This window comes from Natrix helvetica, assembly GCF_964273705.1.
Source record: "Natrix helvetica genome assembly, chromosome: 2".
NCBI classification, from domain to species: Eukaryota; Metazoa; Chordata; class Lepidosauria; order Squamata; family Natricidae; genus Natrix; species Natrix helvetica.
The window spans coordinates 173,568,823-173,591,616 of NC_138552.1; the positions used below are offsets into that span (position 1 = coordinate 173,568,823).

The 22,794-nt window shown below is 37.0% G+C and overlaps 1 protein-coding gene across 2 annotated transcripts in view; it reads left to right on the plus strand.

The window, feature by feature from the left end:
• Positions 1-22,794, plus strand: part of CYB5R4 (cytochrome b5 reductase 4) — a 35,527-nt gene that overhangs the window by 3,436 nt on the left and 9,297 nt on the right. The window contains exons 3-10 of one of the 2 annotated variants that reach the window (XM_081945882.1): positions 1,934-2,034; positions 3,305-3,389; positions 9,115-9,156; positions 17,054-17,108; positions 18,796-18,853; positions 19,352-19,445; positions 20,457-20,489; positions 21,853-21,975. In XM_081945882.1, coding sequence (XP_081802008.1) covers positions 1,934-2,034; positions 3,305-3,389; positions 9,115-9,156; positions 17,054-17,108; positions 18,796-18,853; positions 19,352-19,445; positions 20,457-20,489; positions 21,853-21,975 — 591 coding nt within the window. The remainder of the gene's footprint in view (positions 1-1,933; positions 2,035-3,304; positions 3,390-9,114; positions 9,157-17,053; positions 17,109-18,795; positions 18,854-19,351; positions 19,446-20,456; positions 20,490-21,852; positions 21,976-22,794) is intronic. The other variant, XM_081945883.1, reaches the window with a different exon arrangement.

Genomic DNA, 22,794 nt, shown 5'->3' on the forward strand with positions numbered 1-22,794 from the left:
ATTTATTTAAGTTATGGTAGTTAGAATATTCCCTATGAAATCCTTGGTGATTTCCGAGTTTGGTTGCTTGGTGGGCAGACATTTCATTTCCTGAATAGGTAACATCATCACTGCTAGTGAGTATGGCGTTGGCTCACAGTTTTTTTCAGGCATTTGTCAGAATGTGTGGAGAGTCCAAAATAGGAAGAGAACAGGACTGTACATGGTTGTCAGCTGCCTTTACGGCTTATGGATCATGTGAAGAATTGTGCTGGTGATCAAGTTGTCACAAAATCTTTTCAGCCCTCCAATTTACACTATATTGTATATACAGTTTGCAGCCTTCAGGTAAAAACATGAAAAGGCTTGCTTGGATGAGGTCAGCTGAAATTGTGAGTTTCAACTTTTAAATATGGAAATTCCTTGACTTCTGTTTGCCAGAAAAGAAGCCAAACTGAAGAAGAAAGGACTTAGGACATTATTGCACAAATATGCAGCCAATACTGTTCACCATTAGTTTCTTTTACTATCTATCAGTAAACTATTTTTTGATCTTTAGCCAACATAAAATAAAAATGTACTAAATGTACTCTTTCTTTCTTTCTTTCTTTCTTTCTTTCTTTCTTTCTTTCTTTCTTTCTTTCTTTCTTTCTTTCTTTCTATCTATCTATCTATCTATCTATCATCTATCTATCTATCTATCTATCATCTATATCTATCATCTATCTATCTATCATCTATCTATCTATCTATCTATCTATCTATCTATCTATCTATCTATCTATCGGTATCTCCCTCTCCCCCTCTCTCCATCCATCCATCCATCCATCCATCCATCCATCCATCCATCCATCCATCCATCTTGTACTTGCCCATCTTTCCAAAAGCAAATCTACAGAATTAGCTGTAATATTAATGACTATAATTTTAAAATGACCTCTATTTGTGTGTGTATGTGTATGTATGTATATGTATGTGTGTGTGTATACACACACACATACACAAATATATATACATACACATACATACATATACATATGTGTGTGTATGTGTATTCTCTGTCATTAGGAAATTACTGTTGAACTGAAATCTATAAAAATATAAAGCTTCACAAGATTAAAATTATGAAGTTCAAATTAAACCTGTATCAAGTGTATTTATCATAAAACAGGCAGACTTCTCTATTAGGAATTATTGTTTTATTCCTCTTTGATAGAGGAGTGCCTCCATAGGATTATCAAGTGAAGATGCTTTGCCTATGCTCATTTATGTTTTTTTTTCTTGAACAGGCAGGTACATGAGGCACATTAATACATTTTGATGCTTTATGATGAAGGAGGTGATAAAATTCATTTGTCAACACAGAAAAGTAAATGAAGCTGACCTTAGAGATAATATATAATGTTAATGAAGGCCATTTTATATGTAATATAAATATTTTGCACTAGATGGCATTCCTAGTACAAATAACAAAAAATGCAAATACTATATAACCATAATCTATAATATTTATGTCAGCCTTGGAAGTGGGAATATTTTCCAATTTATGTTTCACTGTTGGTTTCTGACTCAGTTCATTAGGAGGTCATTCTAATTTGGTTTTCTTTCCTGTGTTGTATTACATCGTTCCATCTTACTGTGTGCTTTACGCAGAACACAGAGATCACTTGGAAATGAAGCATGTCTTAACAGTTTTTTTAAAAAAAATAGCTAATTTATACAAGATTATTGTTCTGTACTTGCTTGAGGTCCATTGTCATGGATGAAATGTTTTGACAATTATTTTTAGAATACATGTTTTTTATGCCATTCAATTCAGCTAACACAACCAGCAAAGCATAACCAGCTTCATTGTTTCAGTCTATGTTCAAAATAAACATGACATTTTATACCACCTTTACTTTATACCTCCTCGTTTAACTGGTATTTTTAATCATTGTTCATTGCTTTCTAGGGCTTGTATATAACGTAACACCGTATATGGAATATCACCCTGGGGGAGAAGATGAGTTAATGAAAGCTGCAGGAACTGATGGCACAGATTTATTTGATCAGGTAGCAACAGAGTGTAGTTGGTGTCATATTTATAAAAACATTGTGCTGCACATTTTCCCAGAAGAAAAAACTGCTGCTTTGTAAAGTATCTCATTAAAACATTACATTTTAAGGGATAATAGTTAGTTTATTATATAAACTCAAAGCATTACCAAGGAGATGAACAAATGATCTATCTATCTATCTATCTATCTATCTATCTATCTATCTATCTATCTATCTATCTATCTATCTATCTATCATCTATCTATCATCTATCTATCATCTATCTATCAATCTATCATCTATCTATCTATCTATCTATCTATCTATCTATCTATCTATCTATCATCTATCTATCTATCTTTCCTTCCTTCCTTCCTTCCTTCCTTCCTTTCCTTCCTTCCTTCCTTCCTTCCTTCCTCTCTCTCTGTGTCCCTCCTTCCTTCCTTCCTCCCACCCCTCTTTCTCCAGATATACAGATACATAAATAAACTTGCCTTACCTAAAAATTCATCTCAGATTAAAGTGAATGTTGTGAACTGAAGTTCTCTTTAAAAAATAAAATAAAATGCACAACATAGTTACATTTAATTTTGAAAAAATGGATTACATATTTAGAGTTCACCTGTGGAGGAAAGGCATAATTCCTTTCGTCATCTATTCTTGCTATGGATTAATATGTACAATAGAAAATGTTACATATAGCTCAGGAATTACACGTAGTTTTCAATTTATGATCGATTGCTTAGCGATTGTTCAAAATTACAGCTGAACCTTCAAAAGCTATATATGATCCAATTTCAAAGTTATGACAGCCATAAGCCATCCTGCCCATTCACATCCTGCCCATTCACATCAGTCACATGATCACATTTTGGGTACTTGGCAGTTAGCTCACTTTTACATCCATTTGTAGCATCCTGCATTCATGTATCTGCAATTTTGATGGGTTTTTTTGCCAGTTTCTGGCAAAACAACTACTGGGTATAATGGATTTGTTTAACAACCATGGTGTCATTTAACAATTCTGCAAAAAAAAAAAAAAAGTTGTAAACTGAGGTCTGGTCGTATGGTGACCCGCTTAATGACTACAATGAATTACGGCCATAATTCTGGGCTCAATTACAATTTAAGTTGAAGACTGTCTATATGTTGTTCACTTAGCAACTTGGTTATTAGCGTTGCTTAATTTATGAGATTTAGAACATTTTCATGGTTATTTAGAAGTATGTGATTAAGTATGTTAGATGAACAGATGTCAAATATAAACTTACATTTTTCTTTACAGGTTCATCGCTGGGTCAATTATGAATCGATGCTGAAAGAATGCTTGATTGGAAGAATAGCCCTGAAACCTGCAGGTTCTCTAAAAGGTATACTCTCTTTATTCCATAAGGTGTGCTCAATTTCAGTGACCTGAGTCAAGAATTATTGGAGGGGTCTTGTATAACATGTTTCAACAGCAGTAGCAGCTGGCTGACTTTATCTGGGCTTAGGAATTAAGTTTGCTATTAGGGAGTTTCAGATATATAGAATAGATGGTAAGTAGAAACAATATTCTGGAAATAGACAACGGTAAGCTTCTTCTGTGCTGCTGCCAGGAAAATAGTATAGATTTGTTTATGTAGTTATTAGGAGGTGAACTTGAGGGTGTTTTTATCCTTAGAATATATAGAGGATATCAGGATGCCTATCTCTATGACAAAGATTAAACATGTTAACTTTAAATATAAGACTCATTGTCAATACACTCTACAATACGTTATTTAGAAAGCATGAGGTTTACTACTTTGCAGTGGATTTTAAAAAAATGCTGGCTAGGAATATATGGTGATTTGTATTCAAGGTATTGCTGCTATTACCCACAAGGTACCAAAATCTTTGGAGTATAAGATGCACCTTTTTCCCCCCTAAAAGAGGGTGAAGATTTGGGTGCACTGAATGTAGCCCTGCCCACCCACCAGCCCCTACCCATTGGCCTCTGCCTCCCAGCAATTTACCTCCTTGCAGCAAATGGGAAAATGGGGCTTGCGGAGATGGCAATAGGCTATGGCCGGGATGGCAAACCTATGGCACGCGTGCCACAGGTGGCATGTGGAGCCATTTGTTAGGGCATGCGAGGCGGCCAGCGTGCATGCGTGCGCTGGCCAGCTGAATTCAGCATTTTTAAAGCCATTTTTCGCCATCCCCAGGCTCCGGAGGCTTTATAGGAGCCCTGGGAGGGTGAAAACACCCCCCCCCCCGTCCCTGCCCAGAGGAACTTTCCTTAAGCCTCCGGAGCGCAAAAAAACAGCCCTATGGGCAAACTGGAAGTTCAGGAACGGACTTCCGGTTTGTTCATAGGACCGGTTTAACCCCTCCGGAGCCTTCAGGGCCTTCCAGAGGCTTCCCTGAAGGCTCCGGAGGATGAAAAATGACCCAACGGACAAACCGGAAGTCACTTCCGGTTTGCTCGTAGGGCTGTTTTTAGTTCTTCGGAGCCTTCAGGGAAGCCTCCTGAAGGTCCCTGAAGGCTCCAGAGGACTGAAAATGAATTTCCGGTTTTCCTAGGCACTGCTTGGAGTGTCCAAGCACGGGTTAACTTCAGCTTGCTGCCCAAGAACTGAGTTTAAATCTTTAGTGTAGCCACACCTCCTGCTCCCTTTAGAGTTCAGTTTGAAAAACTCAGTCACCCTAAAAGGACGCATTGGGGAGATCCAGTCCTTGGACAGCAAGCTGGACTCTCCAAATTAGATTAGTGTAGCCTTTTCTTATTTTTGTTCACTGTGTAGCGTTAGATAGCTTTAAGTTTTGTTATTTTCTTGTTGGAAAGCGTTTCTCCTTGCTTCTTCACTTTCCTCACGTGCGGATCAGGCAGCTTGGAGCTAACCAGCCTTCCACGCTAATACGCAGTTGAGGCTGCTGCGAGCTCAGGGGCAAGGTAGGAGGTCAGGATCCCTGTTTAAGCTGTCGGAGGACTCTATTTACCCCCAGAGGCTCATCTGAGCTCTCCAGATTGCCGACAGCAGCCCCATTGTCACTCCAAGCTTGTGGTGGCCATTTTGGACAGTAAAAAAGATGCACTTTTATTTTTTTGCCTAGTAATTTTTATTGTTTTTCTCTTTTCATCATATGTTACAGTCGTTATGTCAACATTTTGTACATTGTCATATCGTCTTATCTATACATGTTTTACTCTTTTCACCATATATTACAGTCATTATGTTAACATTTGTACCTTGTTATATCATCTTACCTATACATGTTTATACAGGACCCATCAGTAAGCACAGCAGACCCGATCCTGCGGCCAAGGGTACTAGTGCAATTTCAGGATGTAAACAAAATAATTGCAGCAGTAGAGTATTCAGCCAACGCCTCTCTTAATGCCACCAAATTCTCATCTAGGGCTCTTTCCTCCTATGTCACCTCATGTCGCCTACTGTGGCTCTGTCACTGGCAGGTGGACATGAAGGCAAAATGGAAGCTAGCTTCGGCCCCCTTCAAGGGTGGCAAGCTGTTCAGGGAGGCCTTGGACTCAGGACTCATTGAGTCCAAGGACAAACGCAAGGTCCTTCTGGCTGTCACCAAGAAACCGGACCATAAGGGTCACTCATTTTTTCGCAGGCAGCCCTTTCGTAATGCAGACACCCCCTCTACCTCTAGGGGATACACCAGACCTTAAACCCAGTCACAGGACCGCTCCCATGAGAGGTCCACATTCAGGGATAAGAATAGACAGCAGGGAAACTGCAGAACATTCTGAGGGGGGTTTTCAAACCATTCCTTTCAATGAACAAAGTGACCGTCACAGGCCCCCTCCCATTGGGGGCAGGCTCCAGCTGTATGCCAACCAATGGGAGAAGACAAGCACGGACGCTTGGGTTCGGAACATGATCCATTACGGCCTAACCTTAGAGTTTCTATCGATGCCCCCGCGGATATTCGTCCGCTGCCCCGTTCCCAAATCGCCCCTCAAATGCCAGCTGATGCAGACAGAGATCAGGCGTTTACTGGATATAGTGGCCATCGAGCAGGTACCCCCGGTTCAGGAGGGCAGGGGATTTTATTTGATCCTTTTCCTCATTTCCAAGACATCGGGGGAGGGGATGAGAGCAATGTTTGCTGTTCGCTGCAAGGAGGAAAATTGCTGGGAGGCAGAGACAGATTCCCCCCACCCTTATTTTCCTCCCCAAAAGCTACATGCGTCTTATACTTCGGAGCATCTTATACTCCGAAATACGGTAATCAAGTAATTGACAGAAATTTGCCAGTGCTTCATTGAGAAAAATACTGCTACTAAATAGCTATGTGTACATCAACCTCCATTTCATGTTTGTAAACTGATTTGTTTCTGATAATCGATTAGTGTATGCTAATTTTGCATTCCACTAGGAGATTTACATTTTTAATGGGAAAGCACTAAATAACAATCTAACATGTATTTTAAAACAGAAGAACAATAATAAAAGTGCAATTAAACATGTCAGAGATAGCTTTTTTTTTTTTTTTTGCTGTTTAGAATGGAGACGGGTGGTGGATATTGTTAGGGATAAAACACTGCCGTATGACCATAACTTTTAGAAAAGTATTTGTTTCTTCAGTCATAATTTATCTTTACACAATGTATTACATATGGGTTCATTATATACATAGGAAGCGATGAATTGATTATTCCTGGGGGGAATATGGAAAGCCAACAAATCTCCATGTCTCTGATTTTTTTGTGCAGTAGCTGTGAAACGACCTTTGCAGAAGTACATCATACTACTACATTATGATATACATTATGCTGATAAAGAGCTGAATTATAGCTACATTACCTCCGTCGGTTGCTATAGGTTAGCAAAGAAAAACAAAAGACAGACTGCACAATGCACACACATATGGGCAGTTGCTTCCAAGGTGCTTTGTGCATCAAAATCAACTTTCCGAGCAGCCCCATATAATTCCATAGAGCTGAAGCATAGATTCATGTGTGTTGCGACCAATTCCATGTTTTTACTAACTGTTGACTTCAAATTAATTCCTTAACCCCTGATTTTGTTGAAAAGTGGATGGTTCTGAAATACTTCTTCCTGCAGATGTGTATGAACACCTGTTCAACCTGCAGCATTTGAACATCACGGAACAGGGTTTTGCTGGCTTAGAGCTATTTAATGTCTCATAATTACATAGCATCTTGAAATTTCACGATGTGAAATTATGAACCTTCCCCCGCCTCGACTCAGTAATCAGAAAAACGTGTGTGATACTGTGATCATACTGTTGACATCTTTGTCCTCTTCTTTAAAACTAATTATCTAATCGATTTAGAGAAATCTCTCGAACACTGAGTTTTGCTGTTGCCGTGTAGCTTACGCTCTCTGGACAATGTCGAATCAATATTTGGCCTAGCAGAATAATGACTTAATTGCATCAGAATCATAACTGTGTGTTGGTAAACATTAACAACAGCACAAACAGCTTATAAAAGAAGCCAATTTTGCCCAACCTTTCCATGATTAAAATAAGATTCAGGGACTAGGTTTGCTAGACAATTCCTAGAGTTGTGAGTGATTATAGTTTGTTTCCCCCCCAGCTGTTAGCTGCTTTTCCCTTCAATTGTTTTGCTCTGCATCTGGTTCTGTGCAGCTTTGCCTTTGTGCCTTCTCGCTGTGTTTGGAATGGTGCAGTAGTTTTAAGAATAAATAAATAAATTACATAATCTCTGTCTTTGGATGCTGGTAATATCAATAGGAGGAATTATAGTGCATTCCACGCTAGTCAGCTGCACCCTAGTGTTGTCAAAATTTACCAGTGTTTTAAAAAAGTGTGTTTTATGTTGAGGGTTCAAAGCTTCTGACACTCACGGGTTTTACTGGAGTTTGTAGAGTGTATATTCAACCCAATTTAACAGACTGTTTCTTAGTATTTTAATAATATTTTTCTTTATTTACCTATTGGTACCCCGTTTCCCCCAAAAATAAGACCTCCCCTGATAATAAACCCAATTAGGCTTTTGAGCGCATGCGCCAAAATAAGTTCTCCCCCAAAAATAAGCCCTCCCCAAAAATATTGCAACACAGCAGCAGCCATGAGGTGACCATGCTCGCCGCCTCCTGCACCTCAAAAATAATAAGAGCTCCCCGAAAATAAGGTCAAGTGCTTATTTTGGGGGGGGGGTGTCAAAAGAAAATAAGACCCTGTCTTATTTTGGGGGAAACGTGGCAATATAAAGTATAAAAAGCTGCAGTTTAAAAACAATAATTAGAATTTTCTGGTGACACAAAGACACTTTTTTCATGTTACAGCTCCCTCTGTTGATATAAAAGACTGCATTCCATTTTATTCAAGAGATGGGAAAACTCTGAAAAATGACATCAACAGAGTAGATATGGTTGAATATTTTTAGTCTAGTTTTGCATATTTAGGAGATATTAAAAAGTTAAATTGGTGTCATTAGCTTTGGGGGAGTTTTTATTTTTTTTTCAGGATAATTCAAGTAACACAAGGGTTTCTAAGGCTGCACTCCTCTTCAGTGCCACCCATTCCCCCATATGTTGAAAAGCCCATGTATTTTGACTTCATCTTCTTTTAAAGGGGCTCATTCCATGGCTCATTTTTGTACCTCTGTCCTATTGGTGCTTCTTGTGATATTGCCACCGTGCAACAAACTTTCTGTGTGCTATTACCTTAGACATTGTCTCTGTACCTTCATAGATGCCATCATTTTCCATTACTGAAACATAAAATGTTCATGCAGTTTGGCTATCATGATTTTGTAACCTCCAGTAGATGCCAAGTGTGCTTGTCATTCGCTAAATGACATCCTACACATGAGAGCGTAATGCTAGTATGCTTTTTATGGGCACCAACACTGCTCACATTTCATGCATTTAAAATGATTGCAGTTGTTAAGGAAGTATCTCCATGTAGTTGGAAGTAGCTTTCTCTTCAGTTTAGTGCTCACATTTCCAGAACTGATATTTTGCTTGGTTAATATTCAACGCTTAGGTTTTTTTTTTTGAATAAAGCTTTAGATGCTTTTTTTTTGCCCAAAATGTTTGCACATAGTATCATAATGGGAGCGGTTTTCTCTATTGTGATCACTACAGTAATTTTTTGCATACTTTACAGAATTTTGTCTCCCTGTAACTGAAGAAAACAGAACCTTAAATGGTAAGTATGATAACATCCACCATTTCTTTTATACAGTATAGAAAAGGAAAATATGTATTCATCCATGGAGCAGCAAAATCTTGTACTGTACTGGATTTCCTACTGAAATATACCCTCTGTCCCCAGTTCACTATTCTATCAACTGGGCCACAATGTTCCATAGGTGTGGCAATGAATAACAAAAAGGGATTCGAACTACATTTAAAAGCATCAGACAACTTAGAAAGAAGGAAGGAAGGAAGGAAGGAAGGAAGGAAGGAAGGAAGGAAGGAGAAAGAAAGAAAGAAAGAGGGAGGGAGAGAGGGAGAAAGAAAGAAAGAAAGAGAAAGCAAGAAAGCTTAATGCTACTCAGGAAGCAAACGGTTTGGATTGGTAGTCAGGTTTTTATTATGTTTTACCCCCGTTTCTTGTTTATGCCATGTCTAAAAATAATAGCATTATTAAAAAGAGAGAGAATGAGAATGTACTGTTCTGAATTCTTTTTTGGCCTTTATACAGGAAGGCTCTGCTCTTGATTTTCTCCCTTGTATTTACTTCCAACTCTTACATTACCTTGCTTGAATATCATATAGCAGAGTTTATTTAAAGCTCAGCTTTCTTCTCCACCTCTCCTAAAAATGGAGGGAAACTAATACATAGAAACATGCTTATGTACGAATGTGACAGTGTGGTTCATTCTGTCTTGCATCATTGTACAGGTAGTCTTTGACTTACAACCGCAATTGAGGCCAAACTTTCTGTTGTTAAGTGAGACATTTCTTAAGTGAGTTTTGGCCCATTTTATGGCTGTTCTTGCCACAGCTGTTAAGTGAATCACTGCAATTGATAAATTAGTAACCCAGTTGTTAAGTGAATGTGGCTTGTCAGAAAGTCGCAAAAGGGGATCACATGACCCCGGGACACAGTAATAGTCATAAATATGGGCCAGTTACCAAGCATCGGAATTTTGATCACATGATCACAGGGATGCTGCAAAGGTCATAACTGAAAAGCGGTCATAAGTCACATTTGTCAGTGCTGTTGTAACTTTGAACAGTCACTAAATGAACTGTTGTAAATTGAGGACTACCTGTAGAAAAATCTTCTAGTTTGAGCTTTCTTTGGAATTCTGTTTGGCTTCGTGATAAATTGGTATTAGATCTTTCCCAGGTAAGAGTTTATCTGGTAAGCAGAAAACCTTTTTTTCTCTCTCTCTTCATTTATAACGCTGCTTTGTGGTGATAAATTGTGGGTCTGAAGTTGAGAAGATAAAAAAAGGATCACTTCACTTCCCTCCTGAGGGAAAAACCATTTCTTGAGCAAACTGAACAACAGCACAGAGCTTTAGCTTTGAAAGTATTCCTGACTAGAAAAGGCAACTGAGAAAACTTGATGGGACTGCTTCACTTCCGAAGCACTTTCCCATCAATTACAGCCTTCTAGAAAAAAACTGAATTTATAAAAAAATCACTGCATTATGTGAAAAAGTGTTTTTCAGAGATAAAGTAGGTATTTTAGGTCAGAAAATGGTAGCACCAAATCCCTCATTTATTGATTCATGCAAAACAAGGATGACTGAGCTTGAAATATGTAACGGAACGAGAAACAGTTTTTAAAAAGATAGACATTCAGGAGGATGTTACAGGGCCCAGTTTATGGAAATTTATGATTTTTAAACATTCCTTATAAAGCTGAGCAAAATTAGTTTGTAAATGCACTTATGTAGAAATAGAAGTCGTTTTTTTTTTAAACTCAAGCAGGAACAAATATAAGCCAGAAATTGAAAGTGAGAGTGAGATGGGCTAGTTATCTAAATTTGATAACTAAATCAATAAAATAAAAAGTTGTATAGACATTTGCTTCTATTCAGTATAAACTCTCAATCCTATTTTGTGAGATTTTTGAGATCTATAATTATGGGTTTATATATATTTATCTAAGTGGGGTCTTAGCAAGTGGAACTTTGGTAAGAAATATTTTAAAAATATGATTTTTTTTTCATAGCTGCCTACACAGATTGTTTAGCAGCAGAAGTTATTCAGTAAAATTCATTTAGCAACAAAACAATGGAGTAATTAGTTTCTTTTTCCAGTGATTCCTGTGGCTTATTAAGTTGGACAGAAGCTTATTGTTTTAAAATCATCTGAAGAAAATAAGTGCAGTGTTGAAATATGTAGTATTTTTCTAGAGGGAGATGGACCACCTTGGCTTGGGGTAGGCGAGGAGTAAAGAAATCCCTGCAGTACAATTTTTGGATTTGTTTTTTCTTTTCTTTTCTTTTTTCAGTTCCCTTTTTTCATTGTATTTTCCTTTGGTTTTAAACATCTTCTTTTAGTTTCTAGGCTTTTTTGTTTTTTCCCTTTGTGATTGTTTATGCTTCATTTTCAGTTATTTTAAACATTTATCACAAGTAATTAGTAATTGCTTTTGCCCTTGACCTATGACTATAATAACTGCTTAATGTGCATTTTTGACATATTTTAATCATTTTCTGGAATGTAGAAGGTCTTAGATGTCCTTCTAAGAGGAAACAGATGTTTTCTAAATTAGGCAATTTAATACCTAACATTAATTTCTTTTACCAGAAACTCATTTTTTCCCAAGACAAAAATCTTTTATCTAAGATATATATTCATATTGATAGAAATTCAAAATTTGGTTAAGGCATCAGCATTTGTAAAGAAACAAGGAATAACTGATTTTTAAAAATGTTTATTAACTAGGTTATAACTTTATTTGTTTATATTGTCTATCATAGACCATCCAATTGTTTTACAGAGGTATTTTAAATATATTTTACATTTACTAGGGGATTAGTTTATTAGTGGCTGGAAATTCAAAGCATGTCTTAGGTCCTTTGCTAAACCATACCTCTGTTCTAGCTAAATTATATTCCTGAGCATGGAAAGAGCTGCAGACATGCATATCAACGTTTAATTTGATAATTCTGTGCGCAGAAAAGAACTGCACTGAATCAGAGAAACGAAGCTCAGATCCCAAGTTTCGTTTCTCTGGTCTACCGATCTTTCTTCCATGTGCAGACGAGAACAGCACTGGACCAGAGAAAGGAAATTTTGGATCTCCCCCCACCCCTCTGCCAGGAGTTCCCTCCCCTTTGTGTGCTAGTCTTTCTACCATTCAGAAACATTTCTGTCTAGAAGCCTAGAAAACACGAAGTTTCTAAACTGTAGGAAGGCTGGAAAGAAACTTGGATCTATGTGATCCAAGCTTCTTTTTTCCAGACCAGTGTTGGAGTTCTCTTTTGTGCATGGATGGGAGAAACGCCAGTGTTGGGCTAAAGCAAAAAGCTTGCATCCTGACAATCCAGGCAGCTTTTTCTTATCCCAGTGCTATCGTTTTGTTCTGTGCATGGAAGGTGGATGGAAACTCCCATACTGGACTGGTGAAAAACATGCTTGAATCTTCATGATCCAGGCTTTGTTTCTCGAATCCACTGCAAGAATCCCCTCCCACTATGCAGAGTGGAGAGGCAACAACAGATTGAAAACTTCCCTGCCAGCTTCCCCATTGACTTTCTGGGGAAGTCAGCAGAGAAATTAAAAATGGTGATCACAAGGATACTTGGCAACTGGTTGTAAGTGTGAACAGGTGCCAGTGGTTCAAAATGCCATTACGTGAGGGGTAGTGCGACAGTCTTAACTTTGAAGATTAGTTGGAAGTAACTTTTCCTGTGTTTGTCATAATTTTGAATGGTTAGTTAAGCGCCTGGTTGTAAGTCGAGGATTATGTGTAATGAAAAGGATGGCCATGTATAAACTGATTTTGCATCTCAATAGACAAAGGGGCTGTCTTGTGAATGGAGTAGCTCTGAAATACATTGGCTTGTTTAGTGTAGCAGTGAATTGATAATTCAGCGTAACTGCCAGCTTGAAGTATCCAATATTTTTAGTATTACAGTAATTCATACAGAGAAAGGCAGAAATACTAATTTTTAATCTGATACAATAATATTGTAAATATCCAGCTGGTTTCCAGAGATATCCAGGTAACTGAATTTATTTCTAAACCTATTTTAGTGTGGCTAAAATCACCAAATGACCTTTTGGTCTCTTCTATTTTTCTATGACCATTTTCCTATTCTTTTGCAAAATCTCAAAAAACACAATAAAGTAGAATCCCAGAATTAATCAAATCTGATACTGAATTTTGTAGAAACGTTTGTTGCTAATACAGCTTTTTCTCCTTTTTTACAATACAGTATAGAAAGTACAAAAGTACAATGCAATACAATACAACAGTATAGGTTTCTGCTTTCAGCAGAACTGGATAGTAGAAATTATTTAATAGCTACAGAAATCAACTTCAGATTTATTTTAGAATTCTGATATATTCCAAAGTTGGTGAACTTGATTTTGGTGAAATTAGACAGTAGTTAGAGATGTATGATTAAAATTTGATCCACAATAGAGAACTATCATGGTGTGAAAGTATCATTTATATTCAGCTGAGCTAAGATTATTAAGGTATCAAAGATGCTTGAGATGTGATCATCTAAAATAATACTGGAAGAGATAAAATATAATACAAATTTTTCCAAAGTTCTAACAATTTAATATTTTGTCTATATTACAGTAGGAAATTAATCTTTTCAATAAGCTTAGCATAAAACCTTCTGAAGGGGCATGGTTTGACAAGATTCTGCTGGACTAGAGTTCCATTAGAAGTAGGGAAAAGGGGTTTCTCCTAGTAGGTGGAGACATCATCCAGGCATGGGTTTACTCTGTCCAGTATCCAATAGGACTGAGTCTACAAGTTGTGATGACACGCCCTCTGTAGTAGCTCCTCCCAGCTTTAGACTCAGGCTATTCTTGGACTAACTGTGCCTTTTGATCTCTCCTACCTTCAATTTTGATAAATTGGCTATTTTTCCTACCAAAATTGACTTCTAATTTGGATAATTGGTCTTTCCCTATTCTAAATTCATCGGTGTTTCGATAACTGCTAGGGGGGCTCTCCTGCATCTTGCAGAGGCTTCAGGCCTCAGGTCCCTTGAGGACTTGGTAAGCTTACCAGGCAGCCTTGCGACAAGCCAATGGGTTTATAGCAGGTCATGCTATACGGAAAAAAAATACAGTAGTTCATAAATAGGAGTATCTTTTACTGGGAATGAAGATGTACAGTATTGTGGTATATTTTGTTATTTTGCTCTGGTGGAGACTTTTGTTTTCGTTTCTTCAGTAAGAAAGAACAATACTTTTTATGTTGCTGGTGCTGTTTTCTGCAACCAGCATGGCAATTGTATTCCTTTATGTGGTGTGCTTGGCTGTTTTCTAAATGTGTTTATTTTGGATTTGTACTTAGGTTCGGATTTATTTTGGGCTAAATCACAGACTTAGATTATGGACTGCACATTTTCTAGAGAGGAAGATGAAGGAAGAAGTTCCCCTTTTAGCTTCCTTCTAGAAACAAAAGTAAAAGAAATGGTGTCAAGGATCAAGGCCCGAAACTAGTGTTCTACAGTTGTTTTCTACTAACAATTGATAGCATCTTCCTGACCCATTTAGACTTCATTATGCCAAAATAACAAGGACAAGAACAACAGCTGTGTGATGCTTTGAAGACATTGTAAGAAGTGGAGAAATGGCTTTTGTTAGTATCAGAGGTGTTATAAAGAATTTCTTTCTTTTTTATGATGTAGAATATTTGATTACAGTAAAAATAATTTATTAAAATTCATTAATAATAACAATACTAATATTAATAGCATGTCAAAACCAAGGTAAAGGGTTACCTTTATTATCTTTCATCTATATAATAATTAAAACTTAGGTTTGTTTGTCTGTTGGTAATCTTCCATTGGATGAAATGGTCATCATAGGGCATTGGTTTTTGAACAAAGGTACCTCAAATGGTCTTAGAGAATGTATTCAAAATCCCATTTTCCTATTACTTCTGTCGGATTGAAATTTGGAAAAATTGTGGCCCCTTCAATGAGCAGTGCTGCTGAGGTCAGCCACAGTCACATGGTTGTTATTTCCAGTGCTCTCCTGACAGATTCCTATGTGTCAATGAGGAAGCTGTTACCAATCCCATTGATAATCATTTATTTTTATCTTTTTGTAATAGTTTTTCTGCTTTGTTATTTCTTATCCAGAGTTGTTGCTTTAAACCAACAGTTTCAACAACCTATTTTTGTTTATTAGAGCTTGATAAATTCTCTTTGCTGCCAATTTATGGTGGCTTGGATTTTTATAATCTAGATCTGATAGTCTTAAAATATTTCTTTTTCTTAAAAGAAAAATATGCAAACATAATTTTTAAGATTCAGAGAAGCGTAAGAGTGAATCCTTATTTGACACCCACACAACCCCAATACACCATAATAATGTTGGCTTCCCCCCCCCCCCCCACCTGTATTAAAGTCAAGCCAGACTAAATAGGTTTATGTAAGGAAATCCAAGATGTTGAAATAAGTTTTGAAAATTAAGTTCAGCTGATTGTCATAGAATCATTACCAAGTATTGAGGTTTGTACTGTGTCCCTTTGTGTGTATTGGAGCTAGTGCTCTTTTTACCCCTCTACTCAGGAGAGTTTGTGCAAGCACAAAAAAGTGCTGTTATATAGTCGACACTGCTTTTTAAGGATGGGTAGGTTTTTTTATAGGTTAGGGTTAGGGTGAATTGCTTGGCAACCTTGTAAGTGATTTCTTCTGATGTTTCTGAATATGCACTGCATGAAGCCAGGCTTAATAGCAGTAACTGTGAGAGGGATCATGGTGTCTCAGTGGACAACCAGCTAAATATAAGACAGCAGTGGCAGCCAAAAAAGCCAATGCAATCCTACATTGCATTAATAAAGGGATACAATCAAGATAAAGTAAGGTACTAATACCGCTCTATAAAGCCTTAGTAAAACCACACTTATAATATGCATCCAGTTTTGGTCACCACACTATAAAAAAATGTTGAGACTCTAGAAAAAGTGCAAAGAAGAGCAACCAGGATGATTAGGGGATTGGAGGCTAAAACACGAAGAACGGTTACAGGAACTGACATGGCTAGTCAAGTGAAGAGAAGGACCAGGGGAGACATGATAGCAAAGTTCCAATATCTGAGAGGCTGCCACAGAGAGGAAGGGGTCCAGCTATTTTCCAAAGCACCCGAACACAGACAAGGAATAATGGATGGAAATTAATTAAGGATAGATTCAACCTAGAAATAAGGAGAAATTTTCTGACAGTGACAACAATCAACCAATGGAACAGAAGTTGCCTTCAGAAGTTGTGGGAGCTTCATCACTGGAGGTGTTCAAGAAGAGATTGGACTGCCATTTGTCAGAAATGGTGTAGGGACTCCTGCTTTGGCGAGGGGGGGTTGGACTAGATGACCTACAAGATCCCTTTCAACTCTGTAAATCTGTAAACATCGGTAAACATAATTGATATGCAAATACTCATGATTCATCTGATATAAAAATAAATTACATGCCAAGGTTTTTCCATTTCATGTGGCTTTTTTAAAAAAAGTGACCTGCAAGCCAACATTTTCCTCATTTCTGTAGTTCTGGATATTTCTGTATCTGAAAAGGATAAGACATTTGAATGGTCGGTCATAATAAATGTGAATAATAATAGTTTAGTGTAAAATGGTCTGTGATGTCCCTCCTGCTATTTATGCTAGGATCGTATAACCAAATATTTATCTTAAACAGACAAATTAGAGACTGGAGGTTCTGAATTCTTCCTAGTAGCAATCTCCATCAGCTTTTATGATTATTTGAATGAAATGATAAGTAACAAAAATTAATAGTATATTTTACCTAACCCTTTGTTCATGAAAATCAGGAACATATTATCCCCATTATTTTTCCTGCTGTCCTGGGGAGTAGATTAGGCTGATAAATCCTTAATGTTAGAATAATGTTAACCATTGTGCATTAATGAACTTATATTTTGTAGGTATACTTCCAGAAAAAAAAGTTTTGGATGACTGTTCCAAAGAAATTGTTCCCAGGTATGGTCATATTTCAGCATTAAGTGGGATTCTATTTAAGGAAGGACTGAATGAAAATATATTAGAAGTACAGTATATTATATAATTTATGGAATAATTGGAATAAATCAGCCATACTGTAGAGACTAATTTCCCCCCATTTTAACATAATTTTGTTCTGAAAGTCTGGTTTGCTAGTGCTTGCGTGGGAGATTGCCCAGGGTTATAAATAGATTAAGAGGTCAGAAGAAAACAAGGCATCAAGAAACCATTTTGAATTTTGTCAAGAAAGTTGCATGAGTGTTTCCATGAAGTCTCTTGGAGTTGATTTCAACTGGAAATATATATATATATAGTTGTGAATGTTCATGTTGTTGTAGGTAGCTCAGGAATCAAAAAATCTATTATTATTTGCTAGAACACATAAGCATTCTACTGCCTTGTGGTTATGCCTCAGAAAAATGAATAGATGAATATTTGGTTCTTCTGACTAGGGCTATTTGGAAGAGTTCTGGTCAAAGCCAATTTGTCAGATAAATCAGTCTAAATACTGAGCAATGGTAGGCCATTGTTTCAGATCTCAGAATAATTATGATATCATAGCATGTTCAGGGTTTGCTGGTCATACAGTTTTAATGACATCAGTATTGCTTTTAGCACGTAGCTGTTTCAGACAATCAAACTGAATATCAAGCCATTGTCCAGGTCTCGGGTTAAGTCTCACAATTTATAGATTGACTCTGATGCAAGTAACATTTTTGAGTTTGGTTCAAAGTGTCAATGAGTTATCAAGATAGGTCAGGATAAGTCACATAATAAGGGTGAAAGTTTATTCTCTGAGCTTGTGGGTTGGCTTCTGAATTTTCATTACTAGGCTAAGTAACATCTTCAGCGGAGTTTAGGGGGGTACCAGTGTTCTTCTTTTTATAAGAACTTCAGGTGTAGGTGTCAAGTGCGGGTCTTGTAATGGATCGGCTGTGAATCATCAGCGAATCTTGTGATGGGTCTTGTGATAAGGAGATTACATCAGGTCAGGGTCATTGGGAGGTAAACTTGTGGGGGAGTTGTGTGAGTTGGTTGAGGGTCGATGCCGTCTCTGGTTGGCTGTGTGATTGATTTGGATACTGAAGGGGTTGTAGGTCAATGTGTTTGTTGATGAAATTGCTTGAGGAATGCTAAACTTTGATGAACTCGTGAATATGACAAGTGGTAACGTTGCCGATGATTTTTGTGTGGCTCCAATTGAACTGGTATTGTTTGGTGTCAGTGTGGGTAGACGTTAAGGATTTGGGATCATGGTATTTGACTGCCAGCTGGTGTTCGATGTTACCTAGCCTGGCAATGAAACATTTGGAAACCAATCCACAAGCTCGGAAAACGAACCTTCACCCTCATCCACCCGAGCTAAAGATATTTGCCACTGTTACAAAGTCACATAAGGTTGATTTGGGATGGAATTAATTCTCCACTCTTCCTACTGAACTTTATTTACATTTAGTGCCCTAAATGGATAGTAAAATGTAATAGCAGTGTCAATATCCCATTTGTTTATCAAAATTCTTGTGATGTTTTCCTTCAGTTTAAGGAAGCCTAAAATGATTCCTATGACAGCCGCATTATTAAATAATATTTCATGCATGAAGAATAATCCCTGTGGAGGTACATCCTTATGTTTTAAAAAAATTAAAGTTTTCTCAATTTATTTCAGTTATGACTGGTTCCAGACAGAAGATTCAGTCACTGTAGTAATATACACTAAACAAAAGGTAAATACATTCATTTGCTAGAAAAGATTTCCAATATTGTAATCTTGTCTTTTTTCGGTATAGGCTTCGCCTTCGTTCCTTTTCTAGCTGTTATTTTAAAATATTTAAATGTATCTTACTTCATTTCTTGAGAACTCTTTCTTTCCTATTTATTAACCACCCATCTCCCTCAGACATGTTTTTTTGCTATCATCTCCCTCACACATCTTTTTTTTGCTGTTGCACATGTTTAAAGTGTACTTCTAGACTATTAGTATAACCCTTCTCCTACTACTGTCAAAAACATCTTTTTGTGATTTTTAATCACCTTCTGAATCTAAACCTAAATAGTTAAATGAACCAGATGTGCATTCTTCACCTACTTCCCTCATCTTCACTTTCTTCTTGTTGCTTCTTTTTCCTTTGTAAAATGCTATTGATTGTGCCTAGTGATAATAATGTAGAACAATGTTGTAACAGCTGTCTGTACCCTCTCCCCATTTTCCTTCCCTCTGAAAGGATATGAATTCTGAATCGGTGATTGCAGATGTTCAGGAACGTACATTAAGAGGAGAAATAATTGTGAAAGACTTCTCTTACCTTATACATGTTGGTAAGCTCATGATTGGCATATTAATTTAGTTCACACTTCTATCAATCAATAAATGGATTAGACTGCATTAACATAACACACGTTCGGCTAATGCCAATATTATGTGCATTTGTCAGCTTTTGTATATGGTGAAGGCTGCATTCATATTATAAGACTAGGATACAATGATGTAAAATGTGCTACATTGTGTGATAGAAGAAAAAGTGTTTATTCTTGGAGCTATTTTTCTTTGCACTTGTTCCTGCTCTTGAGCAAGATGTTCAAAAAGCACTTAAACCAAGTGAAAAGTGAGATTATAACAAAATTTCAGATTCCTCAATACTGAATTTCAGTAACTGGGAGCAAATGGAAAATGCATGTTGTATTTTCTGCATTAGGCACATCTAATGAATAGAAATCTAAGAAGCATCAAAACACTTAAGATATATTGTTTGAAGTAGGTCCGAAATGTCTTCTATAAGAAGCAACAATTCTCTGAATTTTATGTTCAAGTGTTTCCAAGTCCATCTTAAAGAAACCATGGATTTAACTAGGAATACAGCATATCTGATCTACCACCGGGTTATCCATTCCTTTTTCCAGTAAAATTATAAGAAGTGAGCATATATTTTCAAATATGTTCACTTCTTGCTCAGCTTCAGTGATTTGATGCTACATGAAAACCTCTGGTTTGCATATATTTTATCAAAGCTCTTTATTACACACGAGTGGTTGCTCCAAATTTGTATTTTCCAGGTTACATGCAAAAACAGTTTTGGAACTATTAGATACCATGGAAAGAGAGGAAAATTCCACAGATCTAAGCCTCATTCATGTAGTAATGCAATTGTGACAAATAGCTTGTTGTGTAAATTTTCATTGTACAGACTTTCATAAACTGAATTACACCCTGATCCATGTTTAAACAGTTTCACATTTTCTTTTTACCTTAGTGCTTAACAGACTAATAATATAACTAATAATCTTATGTAAAAAGACTTTATTTAACCAAATTATATGGATCTGTTTTAGAACTGAGTTACGCAGTTTATGAAGATATGATAGGTAAGTAAGTCTATTATTTTGTGGTTCAAACTTGTTTTTTTTTTCTTTATCTTATTAACATAGGAGCTGATGTAATATCAATATCCCATTTTGATTTTTTTCTGGTATTTTTAATTTTTTAAAAAATAATTAGTGGAAAGAGAAGAAAACAATAGAAGGAAAGCAGGAACAAAGAATTTATTGAAAACTTTCAAAGTATAAAACTAATAAGGAATTTTCAAAAAACTGAAAGAAAATTTCACTATTCTTACAAGTTATATTGGAGTAGATATAATTGTTCAATAGTTCCACATTCCAAAATTATTTCTAGAATCAGGTCAGAGGCATTGTTTTTCAATCTTTCTTCTTTAGTTTAAAAGATCACAAAAAAGAGTGCCAGAATACACAAGAATAGCAATATCTTTAGGCATTGATGATGTTACCTAGTTTGGTAATGAAAAGTCTGCAAGAAAACTGTCAAGCTCAGAGAGCACCAAGGACCCCACAATAACAAAATTTAACCAAAGCTAAACCAACTGGATAACCCTCTGTCAGTCATTCTCCCTTGGTGGTAAGAAGGAGACAAAGGCAAACCACTTCTGAAAAACTTTGCAAGGATTAGTCCAGGTAATCGCCAGGACTCAACACTGACTCAAAGGTGTATACATCTCCCTGCCCCAAGAATTTTGCTTTATATTTTAATTTTTTTTATTGTATACATTTGTATTCTGTTACCGTTGCAAAGAGATCTAATCCAAATACTGCTTAACTGTAAAAATGTGCTTTCAGTCTATGACAGACAAATAGTTTGGAAATTTATGCATGTATAAAAAAAGTTTCATTCAGTAATACAGGTAGTCCTTGACTTAAAACAATTCATTTAGTGACTGTTCAAAGTTACAACATCACTGAAAAAAATAACTTATGGACATTTTGCACACTTAACAACTGTTACAGCATCCCCATGGCCAGGTGAACAAAATTCAGAGAGTTGGCAACTGACTCGCATTTATGACCTTTGTAGTGTCCTGGGATCATGGGATCGATCACCTTTTATGACCTTCTGACAAGCAAAGTCAATGGGGAAATCCAGATTCACTTAACAACTGTGTTACTAACTTAACAATGGCAGTGATTTACTTAGCAGCTGTGGCAACAAAGATGGGGCGAAACTCACTTAACAAATATCTCACTTAGCAACAAAAGTGTTGGACTCAGTTGTGGTTGTAAGTCAAGGACTACATGTACTACACATTCCGTTTTTAAAAACTGAATGAAAATGCCCTCCACCAGCAGCTGATGGGTAATAATTTGTAAAATTGCATTACCTGTGCAAAATGTTGTAGGTGTATTGCTATAGAACAAATACTATGTATATTTTTAGTACAGATTTCTGAAAAAGTGGGAAAAGTGGAATTTGTCTTGAAGAAGAAAGAAAATTTGTCCTGGAAAAAACTTGGTCAGCCTCTAAAGAGCCATAATTCTTTTGTCAAATGTACAGATAGAGGTAATACATTTTATTGTTCTGCTCAAAGTTCATTTCTGCACACCTCCTCTTAATTTTAGGGCATAACAGAAACTTCTGCTCCCATTCTATACAGCTGTGAAGGAATATAGAGCTGACCTTCAGAAAAGCCGGGGCAAGCCATTGAGGTGGGACACACAGAAAAGGTTACACAGAGGAGGCCATGAGAAAGAAACTCAAGAAAACCCCACCTTAAGTGTGTTTAGTATTAGATGGGACAGAATAAAACTTGGGCAGGCTTTTCAGATTCTGTTTCTGCATCTTAACTGTAATTAAGACCCTCCCCTGAACTCCTTCCATACTTGGTTTTGCCCTAGCCTCTCTCTACAGGATCTGAATCAATATCTACAAGGATATGCCAATTTTAGGAGATGTTCTTTGGTGAATCATACATAACTGTGTACACTGTGTAGCTCAGAATGTCAGTGCCTCCAAGCAACTGTAGGCAGTCCTACAGGTCCCATTAATAAAGCAGGATGTCTGTCAAACTTGTGGTCTTGCTTTGGCTGGAAGCAGAATGATACAGAAGGTGACAGGGGTGTCAAACTCGTGATGGCATGATGTTGTCGCATGACGTATCGCAACTTTCCCCCCTTTGCTCGACCAGGGGTGGGCGTGGCCAGCGCGTGATGCATCTGGCCTGCGGGGGCCGCAAGTTTGACAACCCTGCTCTAAACTCTGAGGATATAAGGAAGTGCCTCTAAAGCAAGATGGATAGTGATAGTCCCCTGATTGTGCTTGAGTTTCTGTCTACCTTCTATTCACCCTTGCTTTTGTTGAAGCATTGATTGCTTATCAGTA